General features: G+C 39.3%; 1 protein-coding gene across 3 annotated transcripts in view; it reads left to right on the top strand.

Moving 5' to 3' along the window:
* SORCS1 (sortilin related VPS10 domain containing receptor 1) overlaps positions 1 to 22,980 on the top strand; it is a 594,356-nt gene that overhangs the window by 402,646 nt on the left and 168,730 nt on the right. For all 3 annotated transcript variants that reach the window (XM_009215327.3, XM_003904235.4, XM_009215326.3), the window contains exon 5: positions 1,144 to 1,217. In XM_009215327.3, the coding sequence (XP_009213591.2) occupies positions 1,144 to 1,217 (74 nt within the window). The remainder of the gene's footprint in view (positions 1 to 1,143; positions 1,218 to 22,980) is intronic.

The raw sequence follows: 22,980 nt of genomic DNA on the forward strand, positions 1-22,980 counted from the left end.
CTCTATGAGAGGAGTTGTCACCCATCTCTCCTTGGCACTTATAAAATATATTAAACATGAAATGTACCCCGGAAACCAGTCTCCCTCAGGCGTGGCCAAAGAATGAATAATAGGCTGGGCGTGGTGGCTCACACCTGTAATCCCAGCACTTTGGGAGGCTGGGGTGGGCAGATCACGAGGTCAGGAGATTGAGACCATCCTGACTAATGCAGTGAAACCCCATCTCTACTAAAAATCATAGTAAAAAAAAAAAAATAGCCGTGGGTGGTGGCAGGCACCTGTAGTTCCAGCTGCTTGGGAGGCTGAGGCAGGAGAATGGTGTGAACCCGGGAGGCGGAGCTTGCAGTGAGCCGAGATCACACCACTGCACTCCAGCCTGGGCAACAGAGTGAGACTCTATCTCAAAAAAACAAAAGCAAAAACAAAAGAATAATAAAAAAGACTTAGAAAGAAAAAGGTACAGATTCTCCTTGACTGGATGCCTGAATAATGTGTAATTATTACTTAGATAAGCTTACATAGATAAGTTGGCTTATTTATATGTTGTCCCTGTCTATCTTACCACTTTGACTCACGCTGTTCCTTTGTGAATAATGCTATTTTTAGCCATTTGAATGCTGTCATTCAGGTCCCAGCTGTTTCACCACAGCATCTGGGAAGCATCCCTAAATTGGCTCCTGTCTTCTGCATTGTTTTATCACTGGCTGCCTCGTGCATTTCTCATTATGTGAGCCAGGTTCTGGTTACATTGCGTGCTCTTCCAGAACCTTGTCTAGATTTTGCACTTCTTTGCATTCCCCACAATTCTCGGCACATGCTAGGTCAAGTGGCACAGCTGACTTTATTGCCAGGCAGAACAGGGTGTGCATTCCAGTTCATTCAACTACTGACTTGACATGTAATTTCTAACAAGTCAGTTAATCCTTCTAAGCTTCAGTTTCCTCAACTGTAAAATGAAGATATTAATCTGCCTTGCAGAGCTTGTATAAGGAATGGAGGTGGCACATGTAGAGCACTCACCTTGTGTATAGCAGGTGTTCAATAAATGTTAGGTATTATTATTACTATTGATCCAATGAACTGATGCTTGTGTATGTGATGTACTATAGAACCATAGTGTTGAGTAACTTCTGTTCTTTACAGTTATACAGCTCTGCTGAGTTTGGGAGAAGGTGGCAGCTTATCCAAGAAGGGGTTGTACCAAACAGGTTCTACTGGTAAGTCTCACTTTATCTTGTAGCACATTAAGATATGATCTAGTCAGATATGACCTAGTAAATGACCATTGGAATCTTGTTCTCACCAGTGCTCTCACATAAGGTCTGTTCTTACTGGGACATGCCCACATCCCCTCAGGGCAGGATGTGACATTAGAGTAAGAAACACTTTAAGAGAATGTTAAAAAATCTATCACAGTCTTTTTGAAAAACCCCAAATGGATTATGGAGGTTAGTGAACTGCAAGGACTTTATGAGAATTGCTTTGTTATATTTTGGTGGAACCGTGGAGAGAGACATTTAAAAAAAATCTAATAGTGACTTTTTATTATTAAAAGCATTACATACACATATATCACATATTCAAATGAAGATTTTCAGTCTAGAGAAGTAGGTTTTATTTAGTCTAAAAGTAGATCTTCCTCTCATTCCTGATTTTAGATCTTGTAAGCCTTCCCCTTGTCATTTATTTATTTATTTATTTAGACAGTCTCACTCTGTCGCCCAGGCTGTAGTGCAGTGGTGTGGTCTCAGCTCACTGCAACTTCCGCCTGCTGGGTTCAAACAATTCTCCTGCTTTAGTCTTCCCAGTAGCTTGGACTACAGGTGCATGTCATCATGGCTGACTACTTTTTGGATTTTTAGTAGAGAAGGGGTTTCACCATGTTGGTTAGGCTGGTCTTGAACTCCTGACCTCAAGTGATCTGCCCACCTCGGCCTCCCAAAGTGCTGGGATTATAGGCTTGAGTCACCGTGCCTGGCCAGCCTTCTCCTTGTCATGTGGAACACGGTTGCTATTACTAGTTTCTCAATTATCTTTTTAGAAATGTTCTGTGAATTGCCAAACGTGTGTGTGGGGTGTGTGTGTGTGTGTGTGTGTGTGTGTGTGTGTGTGTGTAGTCTTACTTTGCTTGGGCTGCAGTAACAGAATACCATAGACTGAGTAGCTTAAACAACAGATATTTATTCTTCATTGTTCAAGGCTGGGGAGTTCAAGGTGCTGGCAGATTTGGTTCCTGCTGAAGACTCCCTTCCTGGCTTGCAGATGGCTCCCTTCTGTCTGTGTCCATACATGGTAGAAAGAGAGAGCTCTGATCTCTCTTCCTCTTTTTTTTTTTTTTTTTTTTGCCTGCCTCAGCCTCCCCAGTAGCTGGGACTATAGGTGCCCACCACACCTGGCTAATTTTTTGTGTTTTTAGTAGAGAGGGGGTTTCACCATGCTAGCCAGGATGATCTCACTCTCCTGACCTCATGATCCCCCAGCCTCAGCCTCCCAAAGTGCTGGGATTACAGGTGTGAGCCACCACACCTCTTCCTTTTTTTTTATCAGGGCATTAATCCCATCATGAGGACCCTATCCTCATGACCTAAGTTAAACCTAATCACTTCTTAAAGACCCTATTTGCAAATACCATCACATCATTGTGGGTTAGGGTTTCAACATATGAATTTTGAGGAGACAAAAATATTCAGTCCCTAACATATATATAGAGAGAGATACCCACATTTACATAAATGGTAGCTGTGCACACTGTTCTATACCTTTTTTTTTTTTTTTTTTTTTTTTTTTTTTTGGCGGGGATGCAGTTTATTATGCATACATTATTATCTTTAGTTGACTACATATCATTTTGCTCTAAGACTATAGATTGGAGGTAAATCTTATGCCTAATTAATGCAAAACATAAACTATATATGTTAGTGGGATATATGTATGGGAAAAGAGAAATACGTGAAGAGAAAGAGAGAAGGGGGCAGCAAGAAGAAGAAAGGGACAAAGGAAATAGCATTCCTTTCTTTAACCACCTCAGTTCATCCCCCTAGTTAAACTAGACGTGGCTCTGTCTGTGGGAATGGGTGAGTAAAATTGAAAACAAGGAAAATATCAGAAGTTAACTTTGGCTTTTAAGTTTCCAAGGTCTTAGATTCTGGCAAAGTAAGAACAAAGCACAGAACATTCTAGTGTGATTTTGGTGTTAATATTTATCAATACCTTTGAATATACATCCTACCTCCTGCCAAAAGATGTGATTCTACCTTACCCTAATTTCTCTAATCTGCCTGTGGAAAAGACATTCAGGTTGTTTCAAGATTTTTACTACTATAAACTGTGTAACAAGGAACTAGCTCAGACAGGAGTTTAAATATCCTTTATTCATGTCATTCAGAATCACTGTGACAGTAACCTTTTAGGAGCCAATGAGCTCCCTGCAATGAGGGCAGTGAAAGTATCTCCTCTTGATTCCTCTTGAAATCACACTGCCTCTCATCAGCCTTTAGAGTTACAGGCAGAATAGATCACCAAGGTACATAATAGCTTCCCACCTCCACTCCAATTCTTTCGCTTTTATATGAACTTCTAAGAGGAATGCATTTTTATCTTTCTCATTTTCAAACACTACCCTAAAACCCCTGTGGGAGTTGAAAGCCAGAGAACTACATTAGAGAAATCTCTTAAAAAGCTAGCAAAACTGCCTGAAAAAGTTAGGCCATTTGCAAACAAACTGGCTCTGAGATAATAACACAAGGACTTCTATATGGCAAGATACCACTTTTTCCCCTATCAAAACGAGACGTTTGTAACTAAAGGAGGTTTTTGTTGCACAGAAGCTTATTTACCTCTCTCCCTCTGGTGCTCTTGTTCAGGATGGTGTAAGCCTTGCTTCTAAAGTTCAAATTGACATCTCCTGTCTCCAGGAACTCAACTCTGTCTCTTACTGAATCTCCTTTCTCTGGTCAGCGTTTTTTTCTCCCTCTCTTACTAATTTTGTATCGTACTCATGAGAAACCTTCATCTCTGTGTGTTTTGTCTATAAAGTATAAAGTTAGTTTATGGAAGAGAAGGTTCATGTCCTTTTCTTTCATTCTCTCCCTTTTGGGGTACATAGAAAGGCCTCAGAAAATAAGCAAATAAAGGACAGAAATAAATGAATGTTGTCCTCCTAGTTTATCCTGGAAATGCAGTTGCTGCTTTGCTAATGAAAAAGCATGAAGGACAAATCTTTTCTCAAGTCCTACTTTCAAATGACTGCAAATATCTGCTCATGGTGCCTAGATCTATAGGGTAGGAAGTAGCCATTCAGAGGACTTGGCAGAAGTTGGTTCCTACCAAAAGAAACAATGAAAAATATGGACAGGATGGGCAAGAAAAAGGAACTGAGATGAAGTGGTACATATATACAGTGTTTTCTATGTCACCAGAGGTCTTATTTATGCATTATTATAACCTGAACAGACCTCACCAGTGCTTCCACCAGTGCTAATTGCAATATTTTCTTGCCTATTCCTTGAAGAAGGAATCTTCTCTGTGAAAGCCTGATTAGCAAAGCTCTTCTAATCAAAAGCCATAAAATTATCTTCATAAAAACATTACACATTATTGTATATGAATTCTAATTGATCTGTTAAGTAAAAGAAATAAAACCTCCTTCTTTTATTTTTGAAAACAGAGACACATCTTGCCCATTCAAGTCTGAATAGTGCAACAAGCACTACTTAAACTTAGGCTATTTAATCCTCATAACAATCTTCTGAAGTAAGCTTTTGATTATCATCATTAACAGATAGGGAACCTATGATATAGAGAAGGTAAGTAATTTGGGTAAAGTCACACAGCTGGAAAGTGCCAAAGCCAGAATTTGAGTGAAGGCTGTCTGTCACTGAAGTCTGTGCTCTACTAAATCAACAAATGCTGTTGTCTCTGCCTCTTAGCCTTATGTTCTTGTCTGGGACTGTGAGCCCTGGAAATCTAGCCCCCTCAGACATATGAATGGTGAGAACCCAGAGTTCTTTTGACCACAGTGCCAACTGTGCTTGTCAAATGGCTCACATGGGTTCCTTAAGCTTGGTTGATTTTTCTAGAGAAGGCATGGGAACTCGTAAATTGCATAGTACCATGACTGTTGATGAAAATCTCGGTCTCTGCCCACATAGTCTGTATTTTCTAACTCTGAGCAGCTACCTTAAGCTGACAGAAAAGTTGTCAGTCAAAGCAGTATTTATTAGATTCACTTCTGGAAACCAGTTACTTCAAATTATGTAGGAACTATGGGGCTATCTAGGATAATTCAGCAAAGTATAGTTAAAATAAACCTCCTTTAATCATTTCTGCTTGGAACCTGGCTATTGGGGGTGTGTATGGGACTGAGGGAGATTTCTCTAGTGTTAAATCAAATTTTTAAGTTACTATGGGTAATAACATAGAATTTCCCTAAAGAAGAAATGAAGACCAATTCATATTTTTTCCTCATCACCGAACACATTGATAATTATTTTTATTTCTGGTAGCAATGGTCATGCCACCCCTGGAAGTAATAAATAGCAATTGTGAAATAATTATGGCATGTAACAACTTATTCTTTTTTTTTTTTTTTTTTTTTAGTACAGACAGGGTTTCACCATGTTGGCCAGGATGGTCTCAATCTCTTGACCTTGTGATCCACCCGCCTCAGCCTCCCAAAGTGCTGGGATTACAGGCGTGAGCCACCATGCCCAGCCTGTAACAACTTATTCTTATGTTATCCCAGTGGTTTCTGATAATGTTACCAAAGCACTAGAGGTTTGGTCAAGACCCTACTGCACAAAAAGCCAGTCACTGAGACAGCAAGTATTGCCAAGGAAGAAGGCTTTAATCAGGTGCTGCAGCCAAGGAGATGGGGGCTCAGTCTCAAATCCATCTCCCTGGCTAAAAGTATGGGTTTTTCTTTTTTTTAGCAGGAAATCAATGTAACAGGGTGTACAACAGGAACTAGGGAGGGGCAAGGAGACATCTGGTTCATGGTCTGATGAGTTTCAGTTCTTTAATACTTTTTTTTTTTGAGAGGCTTGAAGATCCTTTCCTGAGGAAGGAACTCAGATAAAGCAAATACAGGTTTCAAGCTTTAACAGCAGAAGGGTCAATTTCTATGTTTATCTAAAAGAACAGTGTATGGGAGTATTGAGCTGGTTTTATTAATACTACCATAGCAACCATAAATATAAACTTTCCTCCAAGGAGTTCAGATTATTTCTAAAACTTATTTACATATATAGAACATCATGTAAGAGACAGAATAATATTACCATTAATAGAATAGGTGTCCTTTTAATTTAACTGAGAGCAACAGTGGTCTTCTTCTTTCGTATGCTGGAAACCAATTATATTGGGAGGCAGTACAACCTGCAGGTCAAGGGGTTCAAGGACACTGAGGTTTAATTTCTAGCTTTGCCATTTACTAAGTAAAAAAAATTAATGGGGAAGTTACATAATTTCTGCGTGACTCAGTTTTTTTCCCCCTGTAAAATAATTAATACCTACTTCATCAAATGAGATGATTCTTGTGAGTTGGTTACATGCCTTGTGCCTAAAAATCATCTTGAATGCCCACTGGCTAACAGTGTTAATATTCATAATAGCCACCTTTCTATCTCTATTAATTTTGTTTTTCTTTGTGTTGTCTTCATTATCAGGTTTGCTTTTCCCATTTTGTGACAGCAGTGGACACTAGCAGCTTTAGGCTTTTTTTTTTTTTTTTTTTTTTTTTTTGACATTGTCTCATTCTGTCACCTAGGCTGGAGTGCAGTGGCGTGATCTCGGCTCACTGTAACTTCTGCCTCCTGGGATCAAGAGATTCTCATGCCTCAGCCTCCCTGAGTATCTGGGACTACAGGCGCATGCCACCACACCTGGCTAATATTTTGTATTTTAGTAGAGACGGAGTTTCACCGTGTTGCCCAGGCAGTCCACCTGCCTCAGCCTCCCAACGTGCTAGGATTACAGGTGTGAGCCACCGCGCCCGACCTAGGCTTACATTTTAACAGCTTGGAAATCCCATCAAGCCAGTCTGTCTCTTTTTCTCTGTTTCCAGGGATTGAATCTGAGAGGCCTGGCTTGGATCAAGGACATACAAGATGATTCATTACTCATGTAGATCAGACACATATCTACCCCGATAACTGAAATACGGTCTGCGGTTGAGACCTAATCAAACTGCATGGTTCAAGGTTGAAGGAAATGTAATTCCTAAAAAGGGAATAGAAGGAAAAAAAAAAAAAAAAAAAAAGATTATGCTACTGTAAGGGAAGATGGGTTTTCTTATTAGGGAAAATATATATAGATGGGAGAACTGAGTGTCATAAGGATAAAATTCTATCAGGGGATTTGTATTTGTTGAGTAACTACATTGGTGTAGCCACATGATAATCATGCTATTTGATCCTCTTAACAAGATTATATGGTAGTGGTTATTATCCCCATTTTGATGAAACAGAAAAGTGAAGTGATGTAGTTTATCCAACATAACACATAATTTGTTACAGCCAGGTTTTGAAAGATCAGCTCAAATTCAAGACTTATTCCCTTCTCATTCTCCAATAAAAGACAGGAGAAAAAACTTTAAATTCTAAAATTTTATTTTAGTTGATTTTAGTTTAGCACTTCAGTAGGTAAAAGTTAAGGTGCTGCATTTGACACTGAACAAAGAACATGGTGGTGGACGATCAGTGGCATCCAAATGCCTTAAATAAGGAAAGCTCCTGCCAAAAGCTAAATTCTCTACTCAAGGACAGTGAATGTGGTTTGTTAGGATCTGAGTCAAGTTTAGTATAAAGCAATGGAAGGCATTTCTCATTAGAAACTCTTCAGCAGTCTATTAATTATGCAAAAGACAAGGCAATCTCGGGGCTGTTTCACTTAATTAAAAATAGGTTCAGCCTTATCTTATTGATTATGTTACTCTGACATACAGACAGCAGACTTGACATAGGGACAGCTGAACAGTGATACATATTTTCTGTGACTAATTCACACATGGAAAATCAAGAGTTGGCTCAGCGATGAACCTTTGTTATTTTGGAATGCCAGCTATGTTTCAGTGATGTCCCTCTGGGGCTTATATAACATCTGTATTACATAGCAGAAGGATAAATGTTTATCCTTCTGCTATACTCAGTGCATTTCAGCATGTATACCCATTCGCATTCTTCCCCACAGTTCCATGCCAGTCAATGTGAACGACTTCCCATTCTACATCTTTTTCAACAAGTCCCATTTGTTGAGCATTTACTGTGTGCCAAGACTTGTGCTAAGTCTTTTGCACATATTGTTTAAATCAGTCCTCAAATAATTTATGTGAAATAGTTTATTGATCAAGACTCTTTCTAGATACGTGATAGAAAAATGCATCCTGTTTTAAGAAGAAAAAAATTTTTAAAGAGATATTGGCTTATGGATCTGGGAAGTCAGAAGGAACTTTATTAGACTCCACTACATCCATAGGCTTCTTGAATGCATCAGATCTTGATATCTCCCCATCACTCCACTCTCCTTTCCTCTGTTTTAGCTTCACTTGGGCAAAATTTCTCTTTGCAGTGGTCTCTAGAAGCTTCTATCTTCCCAGTTCACTCTAATGTAAAAGAAAAGTACTTCTTGCTTGTTCCAGAAAAACTCCTAGGATTAAATCTTATGGGATCTGATTAGGTAAAATGGCCATAGATAGACCTGGGGCTAGAATCAACTTTACTAAACCACATGGACAGAAAATAAGGTATATGATGCCCGGGAAGAGACTAAGGTGCTTTTATCAAAAGAAGTGGGGAGGATAATGGGAAGGCATCAACAAGAGGTATCCATTATCCAGAGATGTTTCAGTCCTCTTTTTCAGATGAGAAATAAATAAGGTAAATAAATAAATAAACAAACACTATCTTATATAATTTTGCCTAATGTCTCACACTAGTAGACAATAGTAATGAAATTTAAACCCAGGTATGTCTGGCTAGAGAGCCTGTGTTATCTGCACACCATGCTATAATCTACCTCCAGGGTATCTTCATGGCCCCCACTGTGCCATGGACCAGTAAAGTGTGGCTTAAGCTTGAGTTCTCTTCTTACGTGAAACTCCTACGTTGCCAGATACTTTATCCACATCCACCGGGCCTCACTGCTAGTCCCTGATGTGACTTTTTTTGTGTGTATACCTGTCCTATTATCGCTGCCCCAAATTTTCTCCTCTAACCTTGAGTATCAAGGCTGACACAAAAGAGGCAGCTTCATAAACTTTTGCTGACATACCTGTCCATGATCAGAAAACACTCCAGAATATAAAATAGCCTCTCTCTCTCTCTGATTCTGACTCATATCATTACCAGTCATTCTCAAGGCCTTGTTGAATATTGCCGCCAAGTCAACTTCAGATTTTTATCCCTCTTATTGTGGTTTGATAGTTTGGTTTATATACACGAGGTCACCATGGCCATTTCTCTTCCTCCTTCATATATACCAGTCGTTCAGCACAGCACCCCCAAGACTTCTATAAGCCACCCACACCAAAGAGGCTTAGAGTATGTGGCGTGAGATGGCTGTAACTCTTTCCTCTTCCCACCCTGCAGTGAATTTAGTGGATTCAGTAACAAGAGACTGAGGCTCTGCATTTTTCCTTTTCCAGGTTCTGCAAACTGGAAATGGGATGAAGTCTAATAAGGTTACAAAAAACAGAGAGAAAGACCGTAAAACTCTGTTAGATAAAAATGACCAGATATACTGATAATATATTAGGAAGGGGGTATGGCTTTTTTTTTTTTTTCTCCAAGATACTCTACCTCATCTCTTACTCGAAGTTATGAAGCAGGTCACTGTCTACAGAAAACTTCAAAATGAATACCATCACTTACTTTCAATTTTATGTTGAGGTTGCAGTGGAATATCTTACCATTTAGAATCAGCTTTTTAAAAAATAGGCTTCCATATTTCCTTATTCCTCATATCGCAGCCTGACCACTTTCGGGTCATATTTATCTCTGCTCTCTTACCTCTTCTTAAATATGTGGATTTCCAAGTTGCATCAGTTCATCCCTCATAATATTATCCCTGCCCACTTCCTCTCCCATTCTCCTTTAGCATTACTCTGGTTTAGCTCCACCAGCATACCCTACCGAGAAATAATGAAAAAGCCTCTCCCTTCATCTTCCTATATCACTGCCTAAGGACTCCCGTGTCTACCCAATCAAATATTTGTCTCATTCCTCATTGTTTGCAACATAAATTGAAGAGGAAGAATCTAACTAGGTTCTTGCCAATGTGGGCTCAAATGTCCTTTATCTGACCTACTACCCACTCCAGTTCTGTATGCTAAATTCCAGGAGGCCAGGTAAGTAATAGTAAGCACTAGTAAGTCTATGGATCTGTCAATACTTCTTACATCTGTCCTTATTTATTTTAGCAATGATTAATTTTTAGCACCTATTATAAGCCAGGACAGTTTTAGTCTTTGAATACAAAGGTGCTGTCTGAGGATTTTTGTTATTATTAGGATCACAGTGGATCTTTATGGCCTTATACCAAAGCCCACCTCTGCCATGGAGCCTTCTTTGGTTCTTCCTCCTTTTGGGGGCAAAATAAATCTCTTTCTTCTCTGAATTTAAAAGTGATGATGTCACAGATAAAATGTAATATATCATACCATGTACTGGATTGCAGGTCTGTATATGTGATTGGTAGGAAAAGCACGGATTTAGGATGAACATATTCAGGTGTAAATTTTCAGCTTTACTATTAACTAACTAGGTGATTCCAAGAAACAATTTCACCTGCCCAAGCTTCAATTTCCTGCTACGAAGTCTTGATTTTAGAATTAAAAATGACATATTATCATTATTACCATTAAGTAACTTAGCACTTAGTGTGTTCTCCATATATATTTCTTTATTGTCTTCTTTTCATTTCCTTCTAGAAGATAAGTTTTTTAATGTTCAAGACTCTGCCTTTAGCATATTTTTATCTTGTGTACTACAGTAAATAGAGCAGCAGAAACTTGTGCATACACACATACAGGGTACTAAAACTCATCAGATTTACACATGCTTGTACGTGCACACATATAAATCCATCAACACACAGACTGAAATATCTTGAGTAGACCTCATTAGTTAAATTAGAGAGCCATAATAGGTAACCTCTGTATTTCCCTCTAGCATGAAAATGCCAGAATTCTAAATCACTGAAGTATATATTGAAGGAAGGAAAATTTTAGATCCATAAAAGTCACACTTTTCTATGCACTAGGTTATTTATTAACTCCTTAGGCTGTCCTGTGGAGTAATCAGATCCCTGTAACCAGAGAAATTCAAGCAAAACCAGAAAGACCCATCCTAGACTGCTCTCACAGTGTGAGCCTGTCCTTTACTGCTGATGTTGACAGGTCGTGATACATTTCAGAATATGGAGTTCAGGAGAAGAGCTCAGAAAGCTCTTTTATTTCAGAATGAACTTTATTCACTCTTCTTTTACACTTTCCCTTATTCTCCCAGGCAGTCTCTCCTGATTCTGAGCGCCTGCCCTCTCAGTAGAATCTTGTATGGTTTGGATAAGGAGCAGGGAGAAGTGGCAGAGAATCTTCCCTGAGATCCCTTCCCAAGGTCTGTACTGAGGCATTTCTAGTGCCTGCACTATTAGTGCTAGCTAAGAAAATTTTTATTACCTTGAGAGGCGTGGTATTTCTTCTTCTTTTTTTTTTTTTTTTTTTGTTGTTGTTGATGATCTCCACATGAATGCTGTTTGCTAACCCTTTTGCACCTCCTCAACATTTTTTTTTTCTTGTTACTGTTACTCCGCTCTGTCACCAGGCTAGAGTGCAGTGGCACAATCTCAGCTCACTGAAAGCTCCACCACCCAGGTTCACACCATTCTCCTGCCTCAGCCTCCTGAGTAGCTGGGACCACAGGCGCCCACCACCATGCCCGGCTAATTTTTTGTATTTTTAGTAGAGACAGGGTTTCACCATGTTAGCCAGGATGGTCTCGATCTCCTGACCTTGTGATCTGCCCGCCTCGGCCTCCCAAAGTGCTGGGATTACAGGCGTGAGCCACTGCACCAGGCCCCTCCTCCATTTCTCAATCTTTTCCTGTGATTATCAAATTTTCCCTTCAAATTAAGATAAATTTCCCCTGCTGCAGTGTGAGCCCATCACTTTTCATGTGACCTTCATTCACTAATGGCCATCATTGATTCCTGTCATCCTTATCTTGATGATGCCTGTCCCCACAGACTGCAGCTTCTCTATCTTTGAACAATAGAGATTCAGTCACTTCTCGAGACTTCACTAAGAATTATTATGATGGCAGAATGCGAGTGATTGCCATGAATGAGGGTAAGAGGGAAAAAATATCCTCATAATTGTGTCTTCTTAATTTAGAATTTTATTAGAAGGAATTGACTTGGCCCTAGTGATCACACCTCACTTAGCTTTCAAATTAAGGGCCTCTAGGTTTGCATCCTATCTTTGTATGGTTATCCTTGTTCATTCAATCATCGACTTTGAATGTTGCCTTTAGTCCATAGGAGATGGTGTTTAATGAGTAAAAATGAGAGTTCTGGAGTCAGAGTACCTTTGGCAGAATCCTGTTTTCAAGGGGCCTGACATTGAGCTCTTTAATTAACTTCTTTAACCATTACAGTATTCATCAGTAAAATGGTCCTCATAAGAGTGTCTTCCTCGTATACTCATTGTAAGAATTAAAATGAGATCATTCAGGTTGGTTACATATATGATGAGTAAATGCTAACTGCTACTAAAAAGAGGAATAGGGAAGAGTTGGGTATTAATGTGTTTCTGAAATGTGGCAATCTCATTTTGATTCGATTGAATAATTTATATTTTCAATGGGAATTTTTAATGTGTGCATGTATTTTACTTCTTTGTTGCCCAGAATCAGGAACCATGGATAGAAAATCAGCCGAAGGTTTTCTTTGTAGCTTCTCAATTTTTTTTTTTTTTTTTTTTTTTTTTGAGATGGAGTCTTGCTCTGTCACCCAGGCTGGAGTGCAGTGGCATGATCTCCGCTCACTGCAAGCTCCACCTCCCGGGTTCACGCCATTCTCCTGCCTCAGCCTCCTGAGTAGGCCTACAGGCACCTGCCACCACGCCCGGCTAATTTTTTTGTATTTTTAGTAGAGATGGGGTTTCACCGTGTTAGCCAGGATGGTCTCGATCTCCTGATCTCATGATCCACCCTCCTCAGCCTCCCAAAGTGTGAGATTACAGACATGAGCCACCGCGCCCGGCCCTGTAGCTTCTTAATTTTATATTATCCAACTCATTTAATTAATATCAGTGGAGTGATTTTACAAGCCAAATTCTGTCCGCAAAGATGTAGGAAACACAGTCCCTTCTACAAAGGGGCTTGCAGCTGCTTAGGTAGAACTGCAAAGACAATGCCATACGGAAGGATATTTCCCCTGCATCGCTACTGCTCAGTGACTTTGCAACCAATCAGGTTTGGGACTTGAGGTCACAGGCGGGCAGTCTCAAGTAAAACTGGGCATGGAATTGGGAAGAGAAGAACAAGGACAAACTAGAACCTGTCGGGACATCTGCATCTGCCTCTCACTACCTCTAACTAAAATGTGTCTTGGAAGGAATTGAATGCCGCTCCTTTCCTGCCTTCCAAATATCATATTTCCTTTTGGCGAATTCTAATATGAAATCACACAGAGACTCTGAGAAATATAGTTCAGGCAGAAGTAAATCACAGTCTACCCTTTGAAAACTTGTCACCTGTGCAGGTATTTTGAAACCATGTATAACTCCCAAATAAAAACAAAAGCAAAATTATGCTTCTACCTAGCATGATGGCATTTCTGCTCCTCCATAACTTAAATGTGATAAATAACTTCCCTCAAAATGAGAACAGTTGGGTATGCCACATTACGTATATTTGGGTAATATTCCTCCTCTCGTTGAATCATGCTTCCCCTTTCTATATCCTGAAAGCAAAATACTGAGATGTAGGATTAATCAATATAATCAATATTGACATATGTTTTGCAGAAAATATAGGTAAATGTGGGAGAAGAAGACAAAAGGAAAGGATTCTTACACACACACACACACACACACACACACACGTAAGAAGAAATTGACCACAGAGCGGAGACAGCAAAGTCCCTAGAACAGTGGTGGCGAGTACTGTGTATCATAAAGTCTAAATATTCATCAAATGAAGATGAATTATTATTTTATGTATCAGCAAAAAAAAAATGCTGCCGATTACACTAAGTATATCTAAGATATATTGTGAGTTTCATTCCACAAAGAAGTGAATGTTGCAATATTCTTGCATCTCAGGGAATAGGGAGGCCTGAGGAGAGGGAGAGAGATGGGGGCATCTGTGATCTGTGGAGTCATCAGAACACACATGCCATTTATCAATTAAGTTCACAGTCTTACATGATTGTTGTTTGTAGCACTCCAAAACAATCACAATAGTCACATCAAAGATTGCTGATCACACATCACCGTAGCAGGTGTTATAATAGTGAAAAAGTATGAAATATTGCAAAAATTATACCAAAATGTGGCATGGAGATATGAAATGAGCACGTACTTTTGGAAAAATGGCACTGATAGAATTGCTGCATGAAGAGTTGCCACAAACCTTCAATTTGTAAAAACAAACAAACAAACCAAAAAAAAACCCTCAATATCTGTGAAGAGCAATAACATGAAGTGTAATGAAAGTATGCAAGTATGCCTGTAAAACATTTTAGCAATCATAAGATACCTGCTGATGTACAAGATGTTAAAATGAGAAAAAAATAGCATTTTGGAATGGATGGAAGAGGTGCTCAATAAATATTTTCTGAGTGAGTGAAAAATGTAGGACAGATAATGGGGATGAGGTAGCATTATTTATTCATTTTATTTATTTTAATATTTCAATTGACACAGAATAGTACATATTTATGGGATACATATAATGTATAGTTATCAGATCAGAGTAATTAGCATATCCATCTTCTCAAACATTTCTTTGGGCTGGGATCACTCTATATCTTCTCCTCTTGCTGTTTGAAAATATATAATATATTATTGTTAACTGTAGTCATCCTGTTGTGCTACAGAACAAGAGCACTTATTCTTCCTATCTAGGTGTCATTTTGTATCTTTAAGTACATTTTCAAATTGAAGGTTAAATAGGGTTGTCATAGTAGATAACTACTGAGATATGGAATGCTAAATTCAAGACAGAAGAGTAGAGAAGACCCAAAAACTGAAGGTTGACTTACTTGACTAAGCAGAAAAGAAAGGCAGAGTAGACAGAGGAAAATTCTAAAACCAACTGTAAGACTAGTGAACCTATGTAGGTGACAAGCCCTGATGTATTTAGGCATCGGAATCTCAGGATCAAATAGAACTTAGAAGACATCTCATCTGATCTCCTATGACTTGCAGGAATCTCTTCTAAAAAATGCTAGAGAAATGGATGAAAATATCGTTTTAGTTTGAGAATGGAACTTGGTCTGTCAGGATTCTCTTCCTCTAAAGAATCTCTTCCTCTACACTAGAGGAAATGGATCTGTCCCACTATTTTTTATCGTTGACTTTGGCACTTAAAACATCAACACCTCTAAAGAGAACAATTACATAATTTAGAGAAAGCTGTCAAGGTTTTCACAGGCATAGCAAGATGTGCCCTGGGGTGGGGGACAGAACCTGCATTTATGAGATTTATGGTAAAGGATTTTACATGAGTGCTTAAGTTTAAGGCAGATAAATCCTAGAAGACAAATACTACCAATAATTGAATTACAAAGCCATTATCATGTGCTCAGCAGAGCAACTTTATGACTCTATTGTGACAGATGAAACTTGTTAGAATATTTATGCGCCTGGGATAGCTTCTGCTTCACCATCCGAGAGAACAAACCAGCTCTTCCATTGCCTTCTATGATCAGTTGGCCTTCCTGAGTAATTCAGTAGCCAAGGAAAGCAAGATGCCTGAGAGAGAGGAATCCAAAAGAGACATAGCAGACAACCACATCAGGTATAAGCCTCACATTTGACCTCACATTTCAGCAGCTCCTGGACCCAACATCTTTAGGTTGTCATCTGCTATCAGGTTCTTTCTGTGGTAACCAGGGAAGCCCTAGAATAAATAAGAACTATGGGTGTCAGCATTGTTTTCTACTTATGAATAAATGAAAAATAAGAACATCCCAGAAATAAGAGCCACTATAACAACCTTAACCTTTTTTTGAAAAATGAAGTAGCTTTATTTTTTTGTGATTGTTGAAATGCCTGAATCATAAATATAGGACAGCTGAAGTGATACAGTTGTTTACCTGCTTTAATGACAGCATACCCAGTCCATTCCATGTGATGAGGCTGACTTACTAAACAGATTACTCTCCTCTCTGAAGGAAATTGTGGCTTTGCTCTAATTCGTGTCCTTAATAAGATTTGGGCATAGGATTTTTTTCCTCTTTTATTTAAAAATAATTTTAGAATTACAAAACAATTACAAAGGTAATACAGAGAGTTCCCATACGCTATTCACCCAGCTTTACCTAATGTTAACATCTTACATTACCATGGTGCAGTGTTCACCATTAAAAAATTAACATTGGTAGAAAACAATGAACTAAAATTGAGACTGTCTGGATTTCTCCAGGTTTTCTACTAATACCACCCCCCACCCCCAGCTTTTCTTTTTTCCTGACCCAGGATACAATCCAGAATCCCAAATTGCATTTATTTTTCATGTCTTTTTAGTCTCTTCAAATCCATGGGAGTTCCTCTGTCTTTCCTGGTCTCTGATGACCTGGCCAGTTTTGAAAAGTACTAGTCAGGTATTTTGTAGAATGCCTCTCAAATTGGGTTAGTCTGATATTTTCTCATGATTACAGGGTTATAGATTGTTGGGAAGAATATCACAGAAATGATGTACCCTTGTCATCACCTCATATCAAGGAGTACAAGATAACAATATGTCTTATTACTGATGATATTAACTTTGATCACGTGGTGAAGGTGGCATCTCCCAGGTTTCTCCATTGCAAAGTTACTCTTTTTCTTGTCCCATATTCTTATTTGTTGGAAACTCCCAGATTTCTCCATTGGAAAGTTACTCTTTTTCTTGTCCCATACTCTGTTGGAAGCAAGTAACTAAGTTCAGCCCACACTCAAGGGAAGGAGAATTAAGCTCTAACTCCTGGCAGGATAAGTATCAAAAAGTGTGTGAACATATGTTAATATAACCAGAAAATTGATTAAGATTTTGGAGAGATACTTTGAGAACATGGGTTTGGCCACTAACTTTAGTATTCGCCAATCTTGCCTACAGCAATTATTACTATAGTGTGCTAATGAAGTTTGTCTTTATTTTTATCATTTCTTTCTACTAACTGGAATTGTTCTGGAAGGAATAATTGTTCCTCCTTGACCTTTTATTTATTATACCTTTGTTCAGTTGCTCAGTCAATGAAGAGACCAACAAAAATGGTGAATAAGCTCAATTCTGGATTGTGTTTTGTTGTTTCTTTCTTTTTTTTTTTTTTTTTTCTTTTTCTTTTTTGAGATGGGGTCTCGCCCTGTCGCCCAGGCTGGAGTACAGTGGCGCGATCTCAGCTCGCTGCAAGCTCCACCTCCCGGGTTCACGCCATTCTCCTGCCTCAACCTCCCAAGTAGCTGGGACTACAGGTGGCCGCCACCATGCCTGGCTAATTTTTGTATTTTTAGTAAAGATGGGGTTTCACCATGTTAGCCAGGATGGTCTTGATCTCCTGACTTCGTGATCTGCCTGCCTCAGCCTCCCAAAGTGCTGGGATTACAGCGTGAGCTACCGTACCTGGCCTTTGTTTTTACTAATGTCCCTTTCTCATTTTAGGTGTCCCTCTGCCCTGGCTCTGAGCCGTTGTCCAGAGGATCCCTGTTGACCTACTAATTAAGGGCAAGACTTTTGGGTTAATAAAATTTTTGTTTGTCTTTTTTTAAGGAGCGTTTTAGAGTCTGACCTGAAACGGAGGTGTCAGAAGAAAATGCACTTTCTCTGTGACTGATTTTCTTGGTTGACCACGGAGGCAGGGTTCTCTCCCAATAGTTCTGAGCTCTCCTGTCTGTTCAGTTGGCCAACTCACACATCTTTTCCAAAAGGAAGATGTTATACACATACACACACACACACGCACACACTCACAGTCACACTCTATTTTACCTTTTCCTGTCTCTCCTCTGTCTTAGCCAAGGAAAAAAGCAAGCCTGGCTGCTCCTGAGAAACAAACAGACCTGTAAGAAGGGTACTAACCTCTGTGTTTAAGTCATTTTAATTCCCAAAACAAAGAATGAAGGTTCTAAATTGACAGATTAAAAAAATACATGAAAAATACAGTATAGTAATAAGGTAAATATTCTAAACATTTTAAGCACTCTTATACCTTATGGACTTAAACCTTATGAATAAGGGAAGATTGCAATATTTCCTCCTATAACAGTTCTTCCTGTTGAAAAACGAGAGAGATTAGAGACACATACAGATATTTACCTACAAAGATCATCAGTGCAGCATCATGTCTAAAAGTAAAACGATGGTCGGGCACGGTGGCTCAAGCCTGTAATCCCAGCACTTTGGGAGGCCATGGCAGGCAGATCACGAGGTCAGGAGACTGAGACCATCCTGGCTAACATGGTGAAACCCCGTCTCTACTAAAAATACAAAAAATTAACCGGGCGTGGTGGCAGGTGCCTGTAGTCCCAGCTACTCGGGAGGCTGAGGCAGGAGAATGGCATGAATCCGGGAGGCGGAGCTTGCAGTAAGCAGAGATCGTGCCACTGCACTCCAACCTGGGCGACAGAGTGAGACTCCATCTCAAATAAATAAATAAATAAATGACAGTGCATTCTAATATTACATTATGTGTTATGCTCTGTTCATGATATGATGCAAAAGTCTTAAAAAGAAAAAGGAGTGCCTACACAAACACTGAAAAAGTACTGAAGGATCAACAGCAAAATATTAAAGGTGGTTAATTCTAGATAGAGGGATTGTAAGAATGTTTTACTTTCCTTTTTATACTTCTGTATACTTAATATTATATTTTCAATGAATATATATTCCTTTTGCAGTCAGATTTTTCAAAGCGGTGTTATTTTTAAAGCGTGCTATTTAAATAAATTACACAGGCCGGGTGTGGTGGCTTACACCTATCATCCCAGCACTTTAGGAGGCCAAGATGGGTGGATCACTTGAGGTCAGGAGTTCAAGATCAGTCTGACCAACATGGTGAAACCCCATCTCCACTAAAAATACAAAAATTAGCCGGGCATGGTGGTGCACGCCTGTAGTTCCAGCTACTCAGGAGACTGAGGCAGGAGAATCGCTTGACCTGGGAGGCAGAGGTTGCAGTGAGCTGAGATCGCACCATTGCACTCTGCACTCCAGTCTAGATGACAGAACGAGACTTCTTCTCGATAAAATAAAATAAAATAAAATAAAATAAAATAAAATAAAATAAAATAAAATAAAATAGTAAAGTAAAATAAAATAAACAAATAATGATAATAATAAAGCAGTCAAGCATATTTCCAGATGGATGGTTTCCAGATGGATGGTGCTGTGGTGGGATTGGTAGCAGCCAGGCAGCAGGAGGGCATGGTGACCCCTGTGGAATAGTCACAGCGAAGAAAGTCTCCTTTCTCTGGCTTCTCTTTCCTCCCTTTCTATCCTCATTCCATCTCCAATGCCTTCATTTGCTCTTCTCATTCTCCTATCCTCTGTTTTCCATGTTCTCTTTTACTCCCTCTCCTTCCCTTTCCCTCCTCCCCTTCTCTCTTTTCTTTGTCACATTGAGATATTTTCAAAACCAGCTTTAGGAATTCATAGTGGACTACTGATTTAAAAACAAACCCAAAAATGAGATAAATGAAAAGGTATGGTTTTCATTTTTTGTCATCACACTGGTTTCCTTGGCCAAGCAATTAATATGAGTTCAAAAGCAAACTGGCACAGCCTTCAAAGTATTTTCACAAAATAGCTTCCCTGTGTTTGCCCAGGCCCAAATCCCTTCACACCTTGTACTCAGAACTCCAGGAATTATTCATCAACAAACAAAGTACAGGTAGTACATCCCTAATTTGAAAATCCCAACCCTAAATGCTCCAAAATCTGACACCTTTTGAGTGACAACATAGTGTCAGAAGTGGGAAATTTCATACCATACTTCGTGCCATAGGTTCTGGTCGAAATGCAGTCACAACTTGGTTTTATGCACAAAACTACTAAACATATTGTATAAAATTGGCCAGGCATGGTGACTCACACCTGTAATCCCAGCACTTTGGAAGGCTGAGGCGGGCGGACCACTTGAGGTCAGGAGTTTGAGACCAACCTGGCCAACATGGTGAAACCTCATTTCCACTAAAAATACAAAAATTAGCCAAGTGTGGTGACATGCGCCTATAGTCCCAGCCACTTGGGAGGCTGAGGCATGAGAATCACTTGAACCCAGAAGACAGAGGCTGCAGTGAGCCGAGATTGTGCCACTGCGCTCCAGCCTGGGAGACAGAGCTAGACTCCATCTCAAAATAAAAAAAGGTATAAAATTATCTTCTGGTTATACGTACAAGGTGTTATAAAACATAAATGGATTTTGTGTTTAGACTTGGGTTCCATCCCTAAGATATCTTGGTATGTATATGCAGACATTCTAAAATCTGAAAAATAAAACCCCAAATCTGAAACCTTCTGGTCCCAAGTACTTCAGATAGGGGATGCTCAACCTCTACTAAGGAGAGCAGCTGCCATTTCACACCCCAGAAATTGCCTCTGCGATGAAGATCAATCTAATTTCCTCCTATGTCTAACCCAATTCTATTCTTACTCCCTTCCAAGCTTTACTGACTGGATCTCTTTTCCTTCTCAATTGAAGAATTTGAGAGCAATAGCCTCTTAGTGTATTTTTGCAGAAGTACCAATACCCAACAATAAAGCAAGAGAAGGCTTTGTGTCATAATAATCTGATGAAGTATGGAAAAGCGACTATAAGGATAGCTAAACCAGCCTTACCTACAGGCCAGGCACTGACTGTCCATGTAAAAAATGACACTGTGTTTTCTGAGAAGGGAAAGAATTTATTAGTCATTTTGCAAGTGACTGCAAAAAAGCCACCTTCAAACTTAGAAACCCTGCTATTTAACGTCTAAGCTGAAGAAATTAATATCTAGTCTGTTTCCCATCTCTGGGACATGGGACCCCTCAAATATGTCCAGGCTCATGACTTCCAATACATATAATGCTTGCAGGATGTTGAAATGTCAGGATTTTCCATTATTTCTCCATATATATATATATATATATATATATATATATATATATATATGAGAGAGAGAGAGACAGAGAGAGAGACATACACGTATGTATACATATAATTTTTTTTTTTGAGACATAGAGTCTCACTGTGTCGCCCAGGCAGGATTACTGTGACACTATCTTGGTTTACTGCAACCTCTCTGCTTCCTGGGTTCAGGTGATTCTCCTGCCTCACCCTCTCAAGTAGCTGGGATTACAGGTGCATGCCACCATGCCCAGCTAAGTTTTGTGTTTTTAATAGAGACAAGGTTTCGCCATGTTGACCAGGCTGGTCTTGAACTCCTGGCTTCAAGCAGTCCACCTGCCTTAGCCTCTCAAAGTGCTAGAATTACAGATGTGAGTCACCATGTCCAGCTTCTCCTTATCTTTTTAGTGTGTAAGACAGGCACATTACCTTCCTAGTTAACACCGTCTTGCCTCAGACACTAAAGGGTAATTTTTTATTTTTCCATGAAAAGAATTATTGAGATGAGTTAAGGACCTGGGTTAGTAATTCCAACCTTGATACACTCGGAGTGGTATGACTTTGGACGTGGTATTTGCTCTCTGGAAGCCTGGGCTTTCTTACAGGAGGTGTTTGAACTAGTTACTCTCTAACAGACTTTCTGTCTCTAAAGGATTCCTTAATTCATACTGTTGACAGCAGTAGTAGCTACACATATTTTGTCTTTTACCTTCACGACAATCGTATTATTCGGTACTATTATCTCTACCCTTTTTACAGGTGGCATATGGAGCCTTAGAGAAATTAGAATGCCTAGGTTCCAGTCTGATTGTATCTTTTATTAGCCATATGCCCTTAGGCAAGTAAATTACTTTCAGAGATAATACTGTCTTTCTCTTATCTTGTCATTATTTTTCCTGAATTTGTGTCATGTGTGAATTTTCTAGGCATACAACATGTATTTTCATCCAAGTTGTTGACAATTGATGAGCAGGACACCGACAAGAGCACAGCCTTGCAGCCCTGTGTGACATCAATCTCACACTTAATAGATGGAAACCAGCCATTGATTGACACCATGGAACAATGTGGTTTTTTTTGTTTTTTTTTTGTTTTTTTCTGATATAGCAACATGCTTTGTATTTTATATATTTTTCCTAACACAGCTTTCGAGAAGTATTGTGAGCATCACCTGACATGTTTATTTTTAATTTCCCTGTCTTTCCTATTGAATTGTAAGCTTCATGAGGTACAGGGATTGTTCTGTTTTATTCAGTGCTAAACCCCTAATGCCTAGAACTACATCTAGCATTTGTAGTTACTCAGTAAACATATTCAAAAATTTATTCATTAAAAAATTAATTCAGAATCAACCATCTGCCATGCCTGGTGTTAAATATTAAGGATATCCCAGGAATCCTCAGTTTAGAGCAATAGTCTCTATGGTGACTTACCTGCACCCGTACCCTAGTGGGGTAATTGGTGATTTACTGAGGTGTGGGAAAAAGATACTTTCTGATTATTCTTTGCGCCTATTTTAGTTTCTATTTTGTGTATATTTTCTAAAGTTAGCATGTAAGTACTGTACTGCATTTCCACAACGTACATCTAAGAAACCATCATGTAGCGGGTGTGCCTACTTTCCCCGCCTTGCTTGAGGTGTTCAAACAAAACGTGTGGAGATAGCTGTTCTGGAATTCT

This window comes from Papio anubis, chromosome 11 (assembly GCF_008728515.1).
Source record: "Papio anubis isolate 15944 chromosome 11, Panubis1.0, whole genome shotgun sequence".
NCBI classification, from domain to species: domain Eukaryota; kingdom Metazoa; phylum Chordata; class Mammalia; order Primates; family Cercopithecidae; genus Papio; species Papio anubis.